Consider the following 17005-nt stretch of genomic DNA (forward strand, 5'->3'; position numbering starts at 1 on the left):
AATTTAAAATTTTCAGTGTCAAAAGTATTTTCAAGCATTGTGCACACAGACATACATTGATAATCGTCATAAGAGCCCAAATTGAAATTTGTTAGCATAACGGCATCCATAACCCCCTACCCAAACTTAGTGAAATTACTGCAGGGATTCTCTAGATAAAAACAAGGACTGCCGATGCTGGAAACCAGATTCTAGATTAGAGTGGTGCTGGAAAAGCACAGCAGTTAATGCAGCATCCGAGGAGCAGGAAAATCGACGTTTCTGGCAAAAGCACTTCATCAGGAATAGAGCAGGGATTCTCTGAAGACTTGGGAAACCTGCCTGATTGTCTGGCCAAACGTTTCCTCATTATAATTGCCAGAGCAACCTCTGAATGCTCATTTGATCCACTGTATGAAAATTGTAGAAATCTTGGAGTGGAGAATGGTGTTATGATTGAAGTGTGAGGAGTGCATGATCCTTTGCACCAATCGCTACATTTGTTTTAAACTAATGTTTTACCCAGTTATTAATGGTGTGTTAGTTTATCAATTTCAGAATACAGATCTGCCAATCATATTGTTTTACTAAACAAACATAGTGTTGTTTAATTATGAAACAAGTTTTGCATTTTTGAGTAAATCTTATTAGCGTACAGTTTAAATTATAACAGTATTAATATATACTATTCCAAATAACCTAATACAGACCAGTTAAAAATACTGTCTCTCCAGAGATCAACTGTTTTGAAACAAAATACTTTCACCAATCAATTATTAATTTGTGAAGCTAAAAAAGGATAAAGTTTGAAATGTTCCGTTTGGCATCCTTGCACATGTAGACAGATGTCACAAGACACATTTGGTTATCACTGGGAATGTTGGTAACTGTTCATTCAGTAGATGTTGGGATGAAGTCTTCGAGTAGCTTCCCAGGAGAATGGCAGCTTCAGATTTTTTTAGCCCTCAGACTGGGTTTTCAGAAGATTTTCAAAACGAATAAAATAAGTTTGATGACTTCATTCAGCAGACTGCACATTAGTTGAACGCCATAAAGTATCACGAAGCCGTAACTTCTGACAGCCATAAATTTGCCTGTGACCTCAGTAAACATATCAAGAGGTGAAGTTAAAACAAGAAACTTCCAGTTAGTGTCTTTTCAAAACAAAAAATGTATAGATGACAGTTACATTGTCTATCCAGCATCCAAGCCAAGAAGCTCATGAGGGATATGTGAAAAGAAATAAGAGCAGCCACGAGAATCTGAGAGAAAAACTAGAAGCTAACATAAAAGGGAAGTCAAAAGTCTTCTCCACAGTAAAAAGGGAGGTGTAACTGATGAAAAATCAAAGCCCAGGATTTGTGCATGGAGGCAAGGCTGCGATACTGATTGATCTTTTCCACCGGTCTTTGCTGAGGAAGAGTGCCCAAGTGAGTGAAAGAGGAGGTAATTGAATTTTTTAATGTGTTAAAAATTTATTAAGTGCTGGATGTACTGGATAGGCTGTGCTCAAGGTTAATAAGTCAGCAGGGTCATGAAAGATGCAACTAGGGTGCTGAGAGAAGTAAGGGTAGAAATTGTGGAGGAACTTGCAATAATGTGTCAATCCTCCATTGATCTAGGGTGGTGGTAGAGGACTGGAGTATTTCAAATATCATGCCACTCACAAAAGGTTGCATGAATAAGTTCATTAACAAGAAGTCAAGTCAGTTAAACTTCATGGTGAAAATGGTTTTGGAAATTGCAGGACAAGATTCGTAGTCTCTTGGTCAAACACAGGTTAGTTAAGAAAAACCAGCACAAATGTCTTGAACACATTATCGTGTTTGGCTGACTTAACTTTGAGTTTTTTTGTTCAGGTAGCAGTGAGATTTGATTAGGGTCGTGCATTTAATATGGTGTACATGGTACTACACAAAATGTTTTGGGTGGGCACTCTGTGGGAGATCAGAGCTGGGCTGCGAGGGAATGGAAGATTAAGTGGGAGATTTGATAGAGCTGTTGAAAATAATGAAGTGTCTGAACACCGTAGATAAAGAGAAATAGTCCCTTTTACTGGAGGGGTTAAGAACTAGAGGACACCAATTTAAGATGTTCAGCAAAAGATGTAAATAGGCCAAGGAACCAATTATTGACTTTCGGCAGGGTGTTACTAATATCCTTTGAAGAGAAAATGAGGTCTGCAGATGCTGGAGATCAGAGATGGAAATGTGTTGCTGGAGAAGCGCGGCAGGTCAGGCAGCATCTAGGGAACAGGAGAATCGACGTTTCGGGCATTCCTGAAGAAGGGCTAATGCCCGAAACGTCGATTCTCCTGTTCCCTAGATGTTACTAATAGCCCCCTACACATTAACAGCACAGAGATGGAACGAATGGAGAGAGTCAAGCTCCTGGTAGTGGTCATCCACAACGAGCTTTCTTCAACTCTTCATGTGGATGCACTCGTTAGAAAGGCCCAACAACGTCTCTTCTTCCTCAGGCAGCTGTGGACAATTGGCAGGATGGTGAATACCCTTGCCAACTTTTATAGGTACTCCATCGAGAGCATTCTGTCTGGATATATCGCTACCTGATACGGCTACTGTAGCATTCAAGATCGGAGGTGGTGAACTTTGCTTGGACGATCACAAAGTCCAACCTCCCATTTATAGAATCCATCTACCAGGCCCTCTGTCAAGGAAATTGCCAGCATTCTCAAAGATTCATCCCACCCTGGCAATGTTTTTCTACAACCTCCACCTTCGGGGAGAAGGTACAGAAGCCTGAACATACACACCCGCCAGTTTTGAAACAGTTCTACCCTACTGTTATTAGAATACTGAGTTGACTCACAAACCCTTAACATTCGCCTGTACCTGTTTTTACTGCTGTTTACCTATTATTTACTTATCTATGCTACTTAATTCTGTGACCTGCCTGTATTGCTCACAAGACAAAGCTTTTCACTGTGCCTCAGTACACGTGACAATAAATTCAATTCCATTCAGGAACATGAAAAGCCTTTCTTGCAGTGCATGGCTAGAATCTGAAATGCTGTATCTGATAGTCTGATGAATGCAGATACAATTAAGGGCTTCAGATAAATATTCAATTCTCTTTGAAATGCAAATCTTTGCAGGCTGTGGGGCTTGACTAGATGAGTACCTCTTCTAGAAGACCAAAGTTGACAGGATGGGTTGAATGACCTGTTGTGCTGTAACCATTCTTTGATGCAAATCAGCTCTGGACAATGAATTAAGTAAATATTATGCCATGACATTATTCACAAGTAGCCCAGCATGTTAAACTTGTAGACATAATACAGCACTATTCAGCACTGTATTTAGGCTTGTAATCCTAAATAAGCGTATTGCCTAATATCTTTATATATTTAAAATTACCAATCCAGTTCTAAAAAATGAACTCTAAGGATTATTCCAGTCAAAGGATCTTTGTTATGTATATTGTTATTTTCTGCTGTTACACAGTATTTCCAGAATTAGGATGAATGATGAAAGGGTATTGACTTGAAATGTATCTTATTGCTCTCTCCATAGCTGCTTCCTGACCTAGCTGAGTATTTCTAATATTTTCTATTTTTATTCAAGATTTTCATCATTTGCAATTTCCTGCTTTTTGACTGTACATTCTGTTTTGCTTGCATCCTATATCTAATGAAATAAACACAGAAAGGAGTATAATTTTTGAATAAGTTCCATTTCCAATGGAGTTTTGTAACTAAATTGACCCTCTGAAAAAGAGCAAATATGTGTTGTGTTGAACTCTATGCACTGCCAGTTAATGATTTACCAATGAATGTACATTCACACTTATCAATGTTTCCCGTCTTAACCATTGCTACCATGAAGGAATGATAAGTGCTTTCGTAAAATCACTGGAGAGAATTGCAACTGTTCCTTCGTGGATCCTCACTTATTAAATTTCAAAGCAGCGTTAATGGCTGAGAGTGAATACCTGACATGGTGAGAGGAAAAAAAAGGAAGAAATATGGGTTTAAATCTGCATTCTGTCATATTTGTGGAGCAGCAATTTGGGCAGACAGTATTATTTCGCATGTAATGCATCAAGTTCAACAGTCTTCAAAATTGTTTTTTTTTCCCTTATTTAAATGACAATAGTTTAAACTGACATTTGTCATCTGAAGTAAAATATTAAAGTATATCGTCAAATTTCTGTCTTTTCTCTGTCTCTTAGAGGTTTGGATGTCATTCTTAATTCATCTTGCAGCAGACTATATATGTACATGCATCTCTAATACATCTCTAGCACTATTGAGTAAACTCATTTGGAGAGCTTAAGCTAGGAATAGATTGCAAAGGAATAGGAAAGTCACCATCTAGTCTGAGATCTTTTGACTCATTCAATGACTCACTTTGACTCACTTATGCAATAGATGTTTGTATTTAAAAATGGTCTGATTATATCCAGCAATGAAACATTTATACTGAATAGTTTAGAATTTTTAGTTTTGGAGATGCTAGTGATGGACTGGGGTGTACAAAGTCAAAAATCACACAACACCAGGTTGTAGTCCAACAAGTGTATTTGGCAGCATTAGTTTTCGGAGTGCTGCTTCTTCATCAGGTGGTTTTATTTTTCCCACTTTGCTTCCAATACTTAATATATCATGTAGCTAATTTAAAGGTAGAGTTCTGCTGCAGTGTTGCTATAAAGTTGGTATTGAGAAGTGGGAAATAGCATAATGTATAATAAACATGAATTTCAAAAGGACAAGTCTTGACCAAAGGTATTCAATTTTTGAGGTAACATTGATAATGCAGTCAGTTTATTTTATCTAGATTTTTCAATAGGTGCCTTGTAATTGACTTCCAATGGAGTAGGGATGTTTCAAGCAAATAGTATAAATGTATTTAAAGGGAAGCCAATTGTGCATTTGAGAGGGGAGTGACCAGATGGTTACTGTGGTAAATTTAAACAAGTGAAAACAGGAGAAAGTTCAAGTGGAGTATTTAAACTGGAAGAAATGGTTTGATTGAATGACCCCTTTCTTTGCTATATATTTAGCAAAATCCAATGAAATGGCCTTAAGTGTCAGGTTCTCCAAATGGTATTAATTTAATCTTTTGGACCTGTAATTTTCATTTTAAAAATCATAAGACGTAATATAACTAAAATCTCTACAGTATTTTGCATTTGTGTAGTGAAGGCTGGCTTTGTTTTAAATTTACAACTTCAAGTATCTTTTAAGCATTTTTAAAGAAACTAGCATAATCCTAAAATTCTCTCTAAGGGCATTGTGGGTCTAACTGCAGCATATGGATTGCAGCAGTTCAAGAAGGAAGTTCATCACTGCCTTCTCAAGGGGAGCTGGGGATGGGCAATAAATGCTGGCCAGTCAGTGACACTTGCCTCTCGAGAGTGAATCAAAGAAAACTCATTGACATGCCACTGACAATATATCCAGGGAGAACTACACGTACTTTTAGTGGCTATGAACCTATTTTCCCAGAGTTTAGTTGACCAGAGAGAGAGATGTAAACATAGATGTGTGCCATGTACTGTTAATGTATTTTGTCGAATAGAACTGGCATATCCAGTAACAGTAACCATTAGCTGCAGAATGAGGTTGAGTAAACAAGGACTGATGGACTGAGCTCTATGGTTTAATTCTGCTTTAGAGGACAAGATGGTGTGCCTGTAGACATCTCACTGGAGTTAGAGAACTGGTGAATTCATGGAAGGAGTTAAAAAGCATGATCTTCAATTCACTGGGAATGATTAATCATTGTAGTTTCTTTGGATAATACATGCCTTTTTTAAAAAAAAATAATTGAATGGACTTCTCTGCTACTGCTTCTGGAGTAAGTTTTTCTGAAATCTTGTGGAAGCATCCATAATCATTAAAAGGTACTGGTTCCCTTCCTGGTTTGAGGTAGGACCTACGTGTTCTATTAAGATCCTGTAAACAGTATTTCAAAAGCTCGAATTGAAAAGGCACAAGTTTAATTAAGCCTTTGAAGTTTTCCCATTTGTAACACATGTCAGGCAAAATCTGACAACATCTTTATGTAATCCTGGCCAATAAAAACGTTATAACATTATATCCTTTGTTTTTCTAATATCCACGTGACCTATCATTGAAATTTTATGACCCCCTTGTAATTTTCCTTGTTCTAAAATTGCAATCATTTGAAGTAAAAGACCAACAGGATTTTAAAGGGCTTCTAAAGATTTCACCTTATTGAGTAAATGTCGTCATCAGTGAAAATTAATTATCTCCAGATTTGTAGATAGGTGAAGATTATGATGTAGCTTTCATGATTGACTAGAAAGTAAAACATAACATTACCATAGAAGACAATGAGGGAGTGGGAAAACATGAAGCGGTCCAAAGAAAATCAAGCAACTTCAGTCACTGCTAAGGAAGGAAGATGCCAATTCTTCAGCTGGGGGAATGGAGTATACAACCAAGGCTCACAACAGGAAGGAATTGCTGTTTAGAAAGCAGAACATCTGAGACCAGCTTGGTTGAAAGATTACATGATATATAGAGAAATCTGAAAGCCTTGCTTGAAAAGAATGTCAATGCAAACATGGGCATACTATCTCACTTCGAAGAACACCAGAGACACACCAAAAGCTCTACAAGTGTGCAACAAATACATGCTCAAGTGAGAGAAGAGGGAGTGTTGCAAGTCACAACCTTCAAGAAGCGAGTCTGAGGTGACAATGAATTGTAAAATCTTTTAGAGGGAAGCCCTGTAAAGTTTAATTTTGAAAAGAAAAGGGGTAACAATAAAGAGTGAGAACTAAGACTTTGGTGGCAGATGGGGACTTAGTGGACAGCACAAGTGTAAGAGTCTGTAAATATAAGGTTCTTTGTCAAAATGAACACAGACTGCTGTAATTTGAAAAACAATCAGACCACCTTCATCCCATAAAGAAGTCATACATATCCCGGTTGCACTAAATTCAGTTCTTGGTTGATTTCCGCACTGTTAATTTATGGTTTTAAACGTAGATACTTAGATCGGAAGTAGACCTGTAGTTGAATAGGAGTAGTTGATTATCCTTTCGTTGTCCTCTAGGTTGAGCATCTTCACTGCTGGCTGAATTCAATAAATGTAGTTTTGGATTCCTATGGCCTCCACACGTCTTCTGGACACATGTGCTGAGCTACTGTGGAGTATCTAAAGCACAAAACATTCACTTTACAGCAGAGCACTGCATTCTGATATTGTTAGGTCATCTCAAAACTAATCAGTCCAGATTTCAGTCAGCAACGAAAGGATGGCATTAGGCACTGACCTTTCCTGCAAAACAAAATGAACATTCTCTTTGCCGTGGATCTCACCTTTTCTGATTTGCTTTCATTTCGTGGCCAGTTCAAGGGAACCCTCAACCCAGATAGTCATGCTGGCTTCAATCCATAAACAATGATTATTCAGAAAGGCAAAGCAACCAATCATATTGAGGAATTCCCATAATAAATTAAGAAGCAAAACGCACTGATTACCCTTCACTTTTTAATAATTTCGCAGGCAATAATTTAAAGATTGGGATAATAACATGTAGTTAAGGTAAAACACAGTATTGTAAGTTCTTTAAAAAGCCAAAACTGTAGAGCTTTTTTCTCACTGTGAGAAATTGCCATAAAATTAAGTTTGAGGCCCAGAGGTTTTGGCAGAAATTATATGATTAGTACCCTACTAAAAGTTCAGTTGCCTCTCATTCAACATATTGTAACTTATTACTTATAGCATCAAAATGCAAATTCTTGACAGTAGGTTTCAGAAAATTCCTATCTGCAGGAATTTCAACAGTCAACCCTGTGGAGAATAATGAATTACTGACACTTAACTGCGCATATGCAAATTCCGTAAGTTGTTGTCAGCTTTACTGGCTACAGAATTGAGTTATATTGAAGGCTGATGTTTTCCCTATCAATGCAACAGCAAAATCTGGGCCATTATGTTGCTGCTGACAAAATTACATCACTTCTGTGAACCTTACTCTTTGGATCTCTGTCCCTCCATTTCTTTAGAATAGCTTGTTTATTTTAATTTTTTGGGCTTTCATCTTAATTTAAACCCTATAACCCTCAGTGGTTACAGTTATCCTCCCTCCAACCTTCTCCTCCTCTTCATGCCTCTCTCCTTCCTCCATTCCATCCATTCCCTTCATTTCCCCTTCCCCAAGCCCAGAGTTATTTTCTCACCCTCTGATAGATACAAATCATCTCCTTCAGTCCCCTTCACTTCTCTTCATTTTCTCTGTATATTTTCTTCTATGTGTCTGTTTTATTCATGTTATGCAGTAAGTCACAATTCAACAAGAATATGTAAAAAGAACACAAAAACAAATAAATCACAATGCCAAGTTTTTCTGTTTACATGTGTACTCATCAAAATTGGAGATCTATGGGTAGATTGAAACACTGGCTTGATTATACTTTGAAGGTGGTTGTACTTTTTTTGTGGTGCTGTTAAATGTGTCATAATAGATCCTTTAAGGGTTCAATATATCTGTTCAGAATTGTAAATTATTTTATCTTTGGTTATGGAAATGTTTCATTCAATTAGGTATCTAAATGTTCATATATATTTCCAGTTAAACAGTTTAAGGCTGTCTTATTTAGAGATCTGTTGTCAAAGGAAAGCTGATAGCTGACTTTTGGTGCAGGGTCACAGTTCTCTGTGTCACAGCCAGCGATGTTTATGGAACTATGCAAATTCGTTGTTATAGAAGTATAAAGTTAGTCAGTGAGTCATTTGGATAAGACAATACTTCTACGTGGCTTTTTTTTAATTTAACCATTCCAACTGAACAGTATGAATAGAAAGTTCCTGTGATTGTGGGCCTTTTTTTAAATGCATATGATTCATGATGGAAATTTAAGGACTCAAGTTTTGTATCAGCCAAGTAGTGAAGCTCAGTGATTAAGTAACTCATTAGTGATGAAAACCTGTATTCATTGGTTCCCATCAGTATGCTGTATGAAGATTTTTAGGCACACAAAAATTCCGTGGTTGTTTGCGCCCCACTCATGTTTATATTCCCAGCTTAGTTTCACAGCTTCATTTACAGCTCTGTATCATCTGCTATCTCTTGTTCACCTCCTGTTGCCCACTCCATATTCTTTTCTTTGATGTTTCTGGCTCAGTTATCCTTGTATTTCAAATTTTCCAGTCTTGGAAGATTAGATACCTCCTCTCCTTCATTCGTGGAAAGAGGCTTATTCTTCATTGATGATTTGGATTCTAAATCCATGAATGAAAGAACTGCCTTTTCTACTTTGCCAGAACTAAGGCTGAAACCAGTAGCAAAACAAAAGAAATAAGTCAACAAAAGTTATTAATCATGGCTCTTGTTTAGACAACTCCGATTGGACCATTTCTTTATAGCTAGGCTAGTGTTCTTGTCTTTGAGCTTAAATGAAGCAACGTGCTTTTTCAATGATGAATAAATTGGAAACTACATGCTTCAAATTAAGTTCTTCCTTTTTCTATGAACCAAAATATTCTGGAATGCAAATCTGACTTTGAATCAGTGAAACTCAGAGGTCTTTATCATACTATCCATTACAATCATACCAAAGAAATTCACACACTGATGCCAAAGTATAACTTAGTTCTTCCAAAATTCAGTGCCCTCTTTGCAATGCCCTAGTTCATTTAAAATACTATTAAAGAGTTTAGCAAGCATGTCTAAAAGTCTTTAATTTATGTTTTTGGTTCATTTATAAAATTAATGAATTTCTTTTCTCCCCTTCCTCCTCATAATTTTTACAGCTTCCTGCAGATCTTTCCAAGATGCACCTCACAGACAATCCACATCCACAGGTGACACATGTCCCTTCCAGCCAGTCCGGGTGCAGTATTGCCAGTGACTCTGGGAGCAGCAGCCTGTCGGATATCTATCAGGTAAAGTCACAATGAGGAGAAACATTGTAATTACAGTATTAAACTTTTAGTAATTATTTGCACAGATGCACCCTACAAAGTAAAAGTTGCACTTTTAGAACACCTTTAACATAAAGTCCCAAAGTAAAATATGGAGGTTGAGGCGGAAGGAGATTGATGGTTGACTAATATTTTGATCAAGGAGATACTTTTTTTTAAGGAAAAGAGGGAGAGGCATGGATAGGCAGAACAGTTCAGGGACAGAAAACAGGCTGAAGACCTCTGTTACATTGAGGCATGAGCGTATGAAGAATGATTCACAAGACCTCCAGATATAGAATACTGGATTGATATAGGTCTTGTATAAGTTATAGAGAGAAAGTTTGTAAAGGAAAGACAGATTTGGGAAAAAAAGAGAGTTAGGATTTAAACTAGAAGTTTAGAAGGTAGGATATCAGTATGCAATGGATGACTGAGAATGTTTGATGGGGTATTGGGTTAAAGTAATGAGTTATTTTGGGCAGGGAAAGTCTTTCACTGCTGAAGAAAGTTTTTTTTTTGACATTCCATCTGAAGTAATGACCTTCTGTTCAATGTTTAAATCTATTTTACTTAAAATGTCAAATCAGTATTTGTTGAAATAATATGTTGCTGCCTTAAATAATCTAAAATGCCATTGTAACCTTTTAGAATTATGCCCTGACATTAGCTGTAGTATCAGATTTAGGCAGTTTTTATGATCTTTGATGAACCGAGTTAACTAATTGACTCCGAGCTTGTAACTATTCAAATAATATGATATTCTTTATGTATATTAGATATTAGTGGCTTTACTCTGAGTATTGTCACCTGCAACTTACTTTCCTTTCTTTAGACTGAAGTATAAATTTGTGCAATGTTCCTGTGAATAATTTTAGGGAACCAAGTAATTTTGTACTATGGATAGAACTGTATACATGGTACTGATTGAGAGAAATTATATCTATTGAGGGGTCATATGTGTTGTCATAATAGTTTGTGGTACCCTGGATCCTAATCCATGTTGGGTGGAACTACACTCTGTAAAAATAAGAACCTACAATAGGACTTTTTTCAATTAAATATTTTGTGACTTAATTTAAATGCCATATCTTGGTAATCCTGGTAGTTCCCAGCATTCTTTTGAATAAATAAGTTCTCATCCATGATAAGTGCAAGGGCTGGACTTTATAAGGAGTAGTAAATCAGGGTGGAATGTGACTTGGAAGAGAACTGGCAGGTGTGTTCCCATACGTCTGCTGCCTTCTAGGTCATAGATTTGTAAGTGCTGGTGATGACTTCTTGCCCATTCACGGATGCAACATACTCTATATTTGTACTGTGTTATTTTCACTGGCTAGATCTTTATGCACTTTTGATTTTCCAGAGCCCTGAGTCTCACTGGCATCAGGACTACTTATCACTGCTTATGACGTAAATGGCTTGAATTGCTCACTCATCTCATGATGCAGAATTGCTCCAACACCACCTTAGCTGAACTAATTTGGATCAGTCCCATTAGCTTCAACGTATAATTTTGTTTTCAGCACTCCTTACATCTTTACAGCAGTTCATCAGTCCAACTCCTTCATCTGCAATTGCTTTGGTTTTTAAACCTGGCTGGCTCCCTTGATATTTACTGATTTTTAATCCTTGAGTTTTGCTCTCACTGCTGTTGCTCTTCAGTTTGTCTACCAGTTTTGCTGATGGTTGTTGCCATTACCTGAAGCTCTACACTAGATCCTTGAATTGACATCTGTTGATTCATGGTTGGTTCCACTCTCTACTTCATTTTCAATATGCTGCAGTGCACCTGCACTTCCCAGACAGTTCCTGGATTCATGTTCATTTTGACGGTAGCCTCCAACATTGGTTTATTGATTTTTCACCTGATCTTACCCTGTCTGCTATTCAGCTTCATTAGATCAGTGCATCTCCAACTCTGTGCCATGGGGTGGCACGATGGCTCAGTGGTTAGCACTGCTGCCTCACAACACCAGGGTCCGAGGTTCGATTCCAGCCTTAGGCGACTGTCTGTGTGGAGTTTGTGCATTCTCCCTGTGTCTATATGGGTTTCCTCTGGGTGCTCTGGTTTCCTCCCACAGTCCAAAGATCTGCAGGTCAGGTGAATTGGCCATGCTAAAGTGCCCATAGTGTTAGAAGCATTAGTCAGAGGGAAATGTGTGTGGATGGGTTACTCTTCGGAGGGTCAGTGTGGACTGGTTGGGCCAAAGGGAATGTAATCTAATCTTCAGCTCTCCATTCTCTTATGTTATGTAATTCCCCATCCTCTGCTAACAACTAGGATTTATTCCTTCTAATCTTTGTGTCATTTAAATTTCTTCTCTCTGACTCGTGTCTATTCAGTTTGGCTGCAGCTGTAATTTGTCTCCAGTTTTTCTGTCTTGGACCTTGCCAGTCCTCCTTGTCTGCTCCTTCTGTTCACATAACACCTGCTGTCTTTCATTTCCAATCATAAACATTCCCTATCCGTACATTCCACCAGATTTAATGCAACACATCAGTATTACTCTACCTTCCTATTTTCCTGTTGCCATTTCAGGCTTGAATCGCATCTGTATAGATCCACAGTACTTCACTTAGAGGAGCTTCTTGTGAACAGCACCCTTAACTGTACCATCTTTCTCTGACCCCAGCTTTCCTTTCCAGCATGTATACTGTTGTGCTGACTATTCCTTGTCTCACTCACAGTAACACTGCCAGTTAACAACAACTCTGCCTGTTACTAGTAATGGTTATGCTCCAAAACATTCACTCGTGAGCTAATGCTATGTCAGGCTACACCCTATTGTGAACAGTTGCATTATCACTCTGTTTTGCATTCCGTGAAAGAAACTTTGATTAAAACCAATGTTCCAGACTGTGCAACCCTGCCTCCCCTCTCCGCCCCCCCCCCCCAACCTCGCTGGTTTTTTAGCACCTGCTTTCTCAAATCTGTGGCGTTGTGACTCATGAATTCACACCCTGGTCTCTCCCACTGTTTCTTCAACACCTTCTGCTTCCAGTACTCCACTTTATTCCAACCCCTCTCACTTTTCAGTTCTATCCTAAGAATGTTCCGGCAATATCAATCATCAACTTCTATGTGGATGATGACTCATTTTTAGTTGTGTAAATTTCCATTTTAGAAGGTTTAGCCCTGAATGATAATCCCTTCTAATCCAAACCAATGAGCTCTTCTAATCATGTTTAATTGCATAATACGAAAGGATATGTAAACTCATGGCTGTGTTTTGACCTCTTCATTGGATGATTATTAAGCATCTGGTTAAATTGAATTGATTGAAAAATCATTCTGAAAATTCCGTTTTGTAATGTTCAGTCAGTGAAAAGATGCAATAGAGTTCAGAAAAAGAATTGCACTGGGTTAAAGCCCGGAACTATCATGCTAATGTTTGCATGACATTTTTTCTGAGTGGATTTTTGTTGTTGACCCAATGTCTGTCAATTTGTATGGATTAAATAACTAAGCTCATTAACGACATCGAATTTATGTAATATAGTGTTCTTTTTATTGTACCTAACATCAATTTCCACCAATTTTGCTACTGTGACATTTTATTTTCACAGATGTTAGATTTATCACTTCTCTAAATGAGATTGTCAATTGTTGATGCAAGTGTGGACATTTTTATTGCTAAGTTCTTGCATGACTTAAACCCACATTACACAAGACATTCCTGTTGGAATAGGCACATTACATCATCTCTCTGGTGCTGTATCCAAAATTAAATCACAGTCGTGAAAGGACTGTGGAGTATATTTTCTACCCATATGATCTTGATTCATACTGGTGATATGTTGCATCCACAGTATGTAATATTTTACTCACTAAAAGTTCAGAACAGATAAAGTAAGTGGTAGATGTGCCAGTGTGGCATATTACCCATTATGTTCTAAACTGTTGAACCATCTTGTTATAAAAGTGTGTTTAAACACAAACACTAAATGCAAATCATGTTTTTAATTAGCAGTGGCCAATGTAATGAGAAAATCTAGTTGCTTCAGGGGAAATCCATCCTAAAATTACGCTAATTTACTTCAAACTAATTGTTTGAAGGTCTCCCTCGACAGCAGAATTGCTGAAGTGCAGTATGATGAGCTACTGAACCTATTGAGATTTATTACTTTTATTTCTTGGTCTGTGCTGAATTGGCTGATCTCCGCTGTGTGACAGTGAAGAACTACAGTTGTCTGTAGCTTCCCTAATCTATGACAAAGCAGCATCAGTCAGATTTCTGCGTTAGACTCTGTTGGAAAGTACTTGGGACTGGTGACAAGTTTGAGTTTGGATGTTTGGTGCCCACTGTTGTCAACTGGACTGCTGAGTACTCTGAAGGATGGCATTTGGACAAAGTATCAAAGGATCACTGCCCACAAAACTACATCTATTGCCTTAGGAAGAAAAAAAGATGAGAGTCTCTCCATTAAGGTAGCACTTAACATTTCAAAAAAAGTGTTTAATATTTTTCAGTGAAGGGAAATTTGCAACACATTGATGAGATTTCTCAACCTCTCGGAGCAAATATGTAAAAATATATTTAACAATCACATTTTTGTTTTGTGATGAACTGAGTGAGCCAATTGCGAAAATACAGAAGTCTGCAATGATATGCTGGATTTCCTAGAGTAGTGTAAGATGAAGGTCAGGTACATAATTAGGATTTAGGATTTCATAAGAGATACCAACCGCACCACCTCTGACTGACATTAATTTCTGTTTAGAATAGCTATATATAGATTATTTATTTTAGTTGTCCTTGTGTCCATTTCCTCTTCACTAAGTGATTTTTTTTTAAGGAGGGTGGTGGTGAGGGAGGGGGGGGGGGGCAGGGGGGAAGGTGGTGGTATTGTCAGTGGCTTGTAGAAAACCCGTTTTTTTTTTTCTGCTGTTCATTTTGTTAAAATTCACAACATATTTGGATCAGATTTTGGAATTAAATTGTTAATATTTTCCTGTGGTCAGCTTTGTACCCTGCCTTTCCCTGTGTATGAAAATCATATGTTTTCCATAGATATACTTGTTGGATGCGACATGGGTGAATAATGATAGTTTTATAACATCTAGTTGTATGGCAAGGATAGAAGAATTTGTGATTCACAAACAGGTAAACTGGAATGTTGGCCCTAATTAGAGACTTCAATAATGTAAATATCATACAAACATATATTAGCATGTTCTTATTTGATAAAAATGTTGTCACTGAAAGTGATAAATTAAAAGCAAAGACTAGAATAGATGGATGCTTGATGACCAATGATGCCAAATAACTCCTTTCTGTGCTGTAAAACCTCTGACTGTCTTGCAACAATAGTTATGTACATGGCACTGCCGTTGTTTTCCATGTTCCATCTGTTTGTATCACGATCTGACTGTGATTTTTCTTGCTGTTTCTTTTGGACTTGTGCATATTATCTTTGAGTCAGTGATGCTGGGTGTGATCTTTGGATTGTATTGGCTTAGAGGGGCCCTTGATTTGGACAGTTTTTGAAGAGCTGAGTGACCCTTAATCGACACCATAATTAACTAAAAAGAACATCAAATACCATTAATTCAGTTTTGTATATCATTAGTGTCAGCAACTTTAAGCAATAACATCTGTATTCACTTCAAAAAATCAATGGACATTACCAAAAAAAGTCAAAGCTGTCAATTTGCATTAGTTCTGATTTTTTAAAATTTACTGACTAACATTGGGTCACCACGTAGTCCTAAATCCATCACACTTGTGTTCTTCAAAATTAGTAGGATTAACATTTTTCAAAGGTTAATTCTACCCCCCCCCCCCCTTTCTTTTTCTGTCTTTCTTCTCCCTCTTCCCACCCACCTGAAAAATGATGGCAAAAATGCAAATTTCACCAACCAGTTTTTTAATGAGTGTAATTTTGATGATGTGTCATGATTACAAATTAATTCTGTTTTTTAATGAAAACTAACCAATTCCTTCTGTTTTCTCCAAAACTCATTGCACCTTTCGTAGATGTTACATATTTAATTGTGAAAAAAATTCCAGTATTGTTGATGTTAAGGTCAGCACTGCTCTTCCCGAGGATTCTAATTATGGATGACTTGGGAATGACTTCCTATTGCTTTGGATGGGAGCAATGAGATCAGGTTCTTCTTATCCCAGTTGTATACCTTTTCGTGAATGTTAAGCAGGAAAAGAACATTCTCTTGCCTATTTAGAAAGGGATAAGCAGAAACCAATTGTAGGATGCATAGATAGATGCAAGATTTTAAAAAGTAAATAAAAATGAATGAAATGTGTTCATGCAGAACAATGGAAATAATTTCTTAGTTAATAAGGGAATAAGGTTTGCAATAGACGTAGAAAATTCTAGCAGGGTCAATATAGCTCACACTGCCAGCCTGCATATCCAGTGTATAGTATTGTTTCTTTGCTTAAGAATGTCAGTAATTGTCCTCCAGTACAGTGTAACTTCCTGTAATTGTAAAGGGTTATCCAACTCCCTCTTAAAGTTGTGAATGTAACAAAGCCTGGATTTGAGACTGCTTTTAGTATTGATCTACTCTTAATTATCAACAGGCCCATTCACATATGACAGATATAGGATTAGAGAGGGTTGATTTGGTTATGTCTGCAAAGCATTCAGCTGGCATTTATTATGGAATGAATGCTTATTTTTCATTTGTTACCTTATTTGAACCTATACCTATAAAAATGATTTATTACAGTTTCTAGATATCCACAGATTAGATTATTTTGTCCAATCGCATGTCTAACATACAAGAAAATCAAGTTCGTACTTTAAGGACTCCTAATCAAACAATTCAGAAATTTGCAGTTAGATTCTCATTGCTCAGTATGATATCCACACTGTCAGCAATTTCTTGTCCAGAGATTTCGGATGCAGCATGAGAAGAGTTACAGCTTAGGGAACCTTAGTTATGTTCAGCATCAGCAACATGCATTTAAATAGCCTCTTCAGGTTAGGAAAACATCTCATGGTGTTGCACTAAGCATATTTAAAAGTAATTCAACACATCAAATAACAACAACTTAAATTTATATATTGCTGGTAAAGTAACAAATCATTTCATGGCACTTCAGAGAAGCATTATCGAACACAGTTTGACATTAAACTACATAAGGCAATTTTTG

At 37.2% G+C, this 17005-nt stretch overlaps 1 protein-coding gene across 15 annotated transcripts in view; it reads left to right on the forward strand.

Annotated features, from left to right (window-relative positions):
* Positions 1–17005, forward strand: part of rapgef6 (Rap guanine nucleotide exchange factor (GEF) 6) — a 378117-nt gene that overhangs the window by 231110 nt on the left and 130002 nt on the right. For 14 of the 15 annotated variants that reach the window (XM_087995268.1, XM_043703415.2, XM_087995265.1 and 11 more), the window contains one exon: positions 9732–9863. The exons of the other annotated variant lie outside the window; for it this stretch is intronic. In XM_087995268.1, the coding sequence (XP_087851394.1) occupies positions 9732–9863 (132 nt within the window). The remainder of the gene's footprint in view (positions 1–9731; positions 9864–17005) is intronic. 15 annotated transcript variants of the gene reach the window in all.

The sequence above is a fragment of the Chiloscyllium plagiosum genome, unplaced genomic scaffold, assembly GCF_037043375.1.
Source record: "Chiloscyllium plagiosum isolate Xiang-an unplaced genomic scaffold, Cpla_swu_hap1 HiC_scaffold_16, whole genome shotgun sequence".
In the NCBI taxonomy this organism is placed as follows: domain Eukaryota; kingdom Metazoa; phylum Chordata; class Chondrichthyes; order Orectolobiformes; family Hemiscylliidae; genus Chiloscyllium; species Chiloscyllium plagiosum.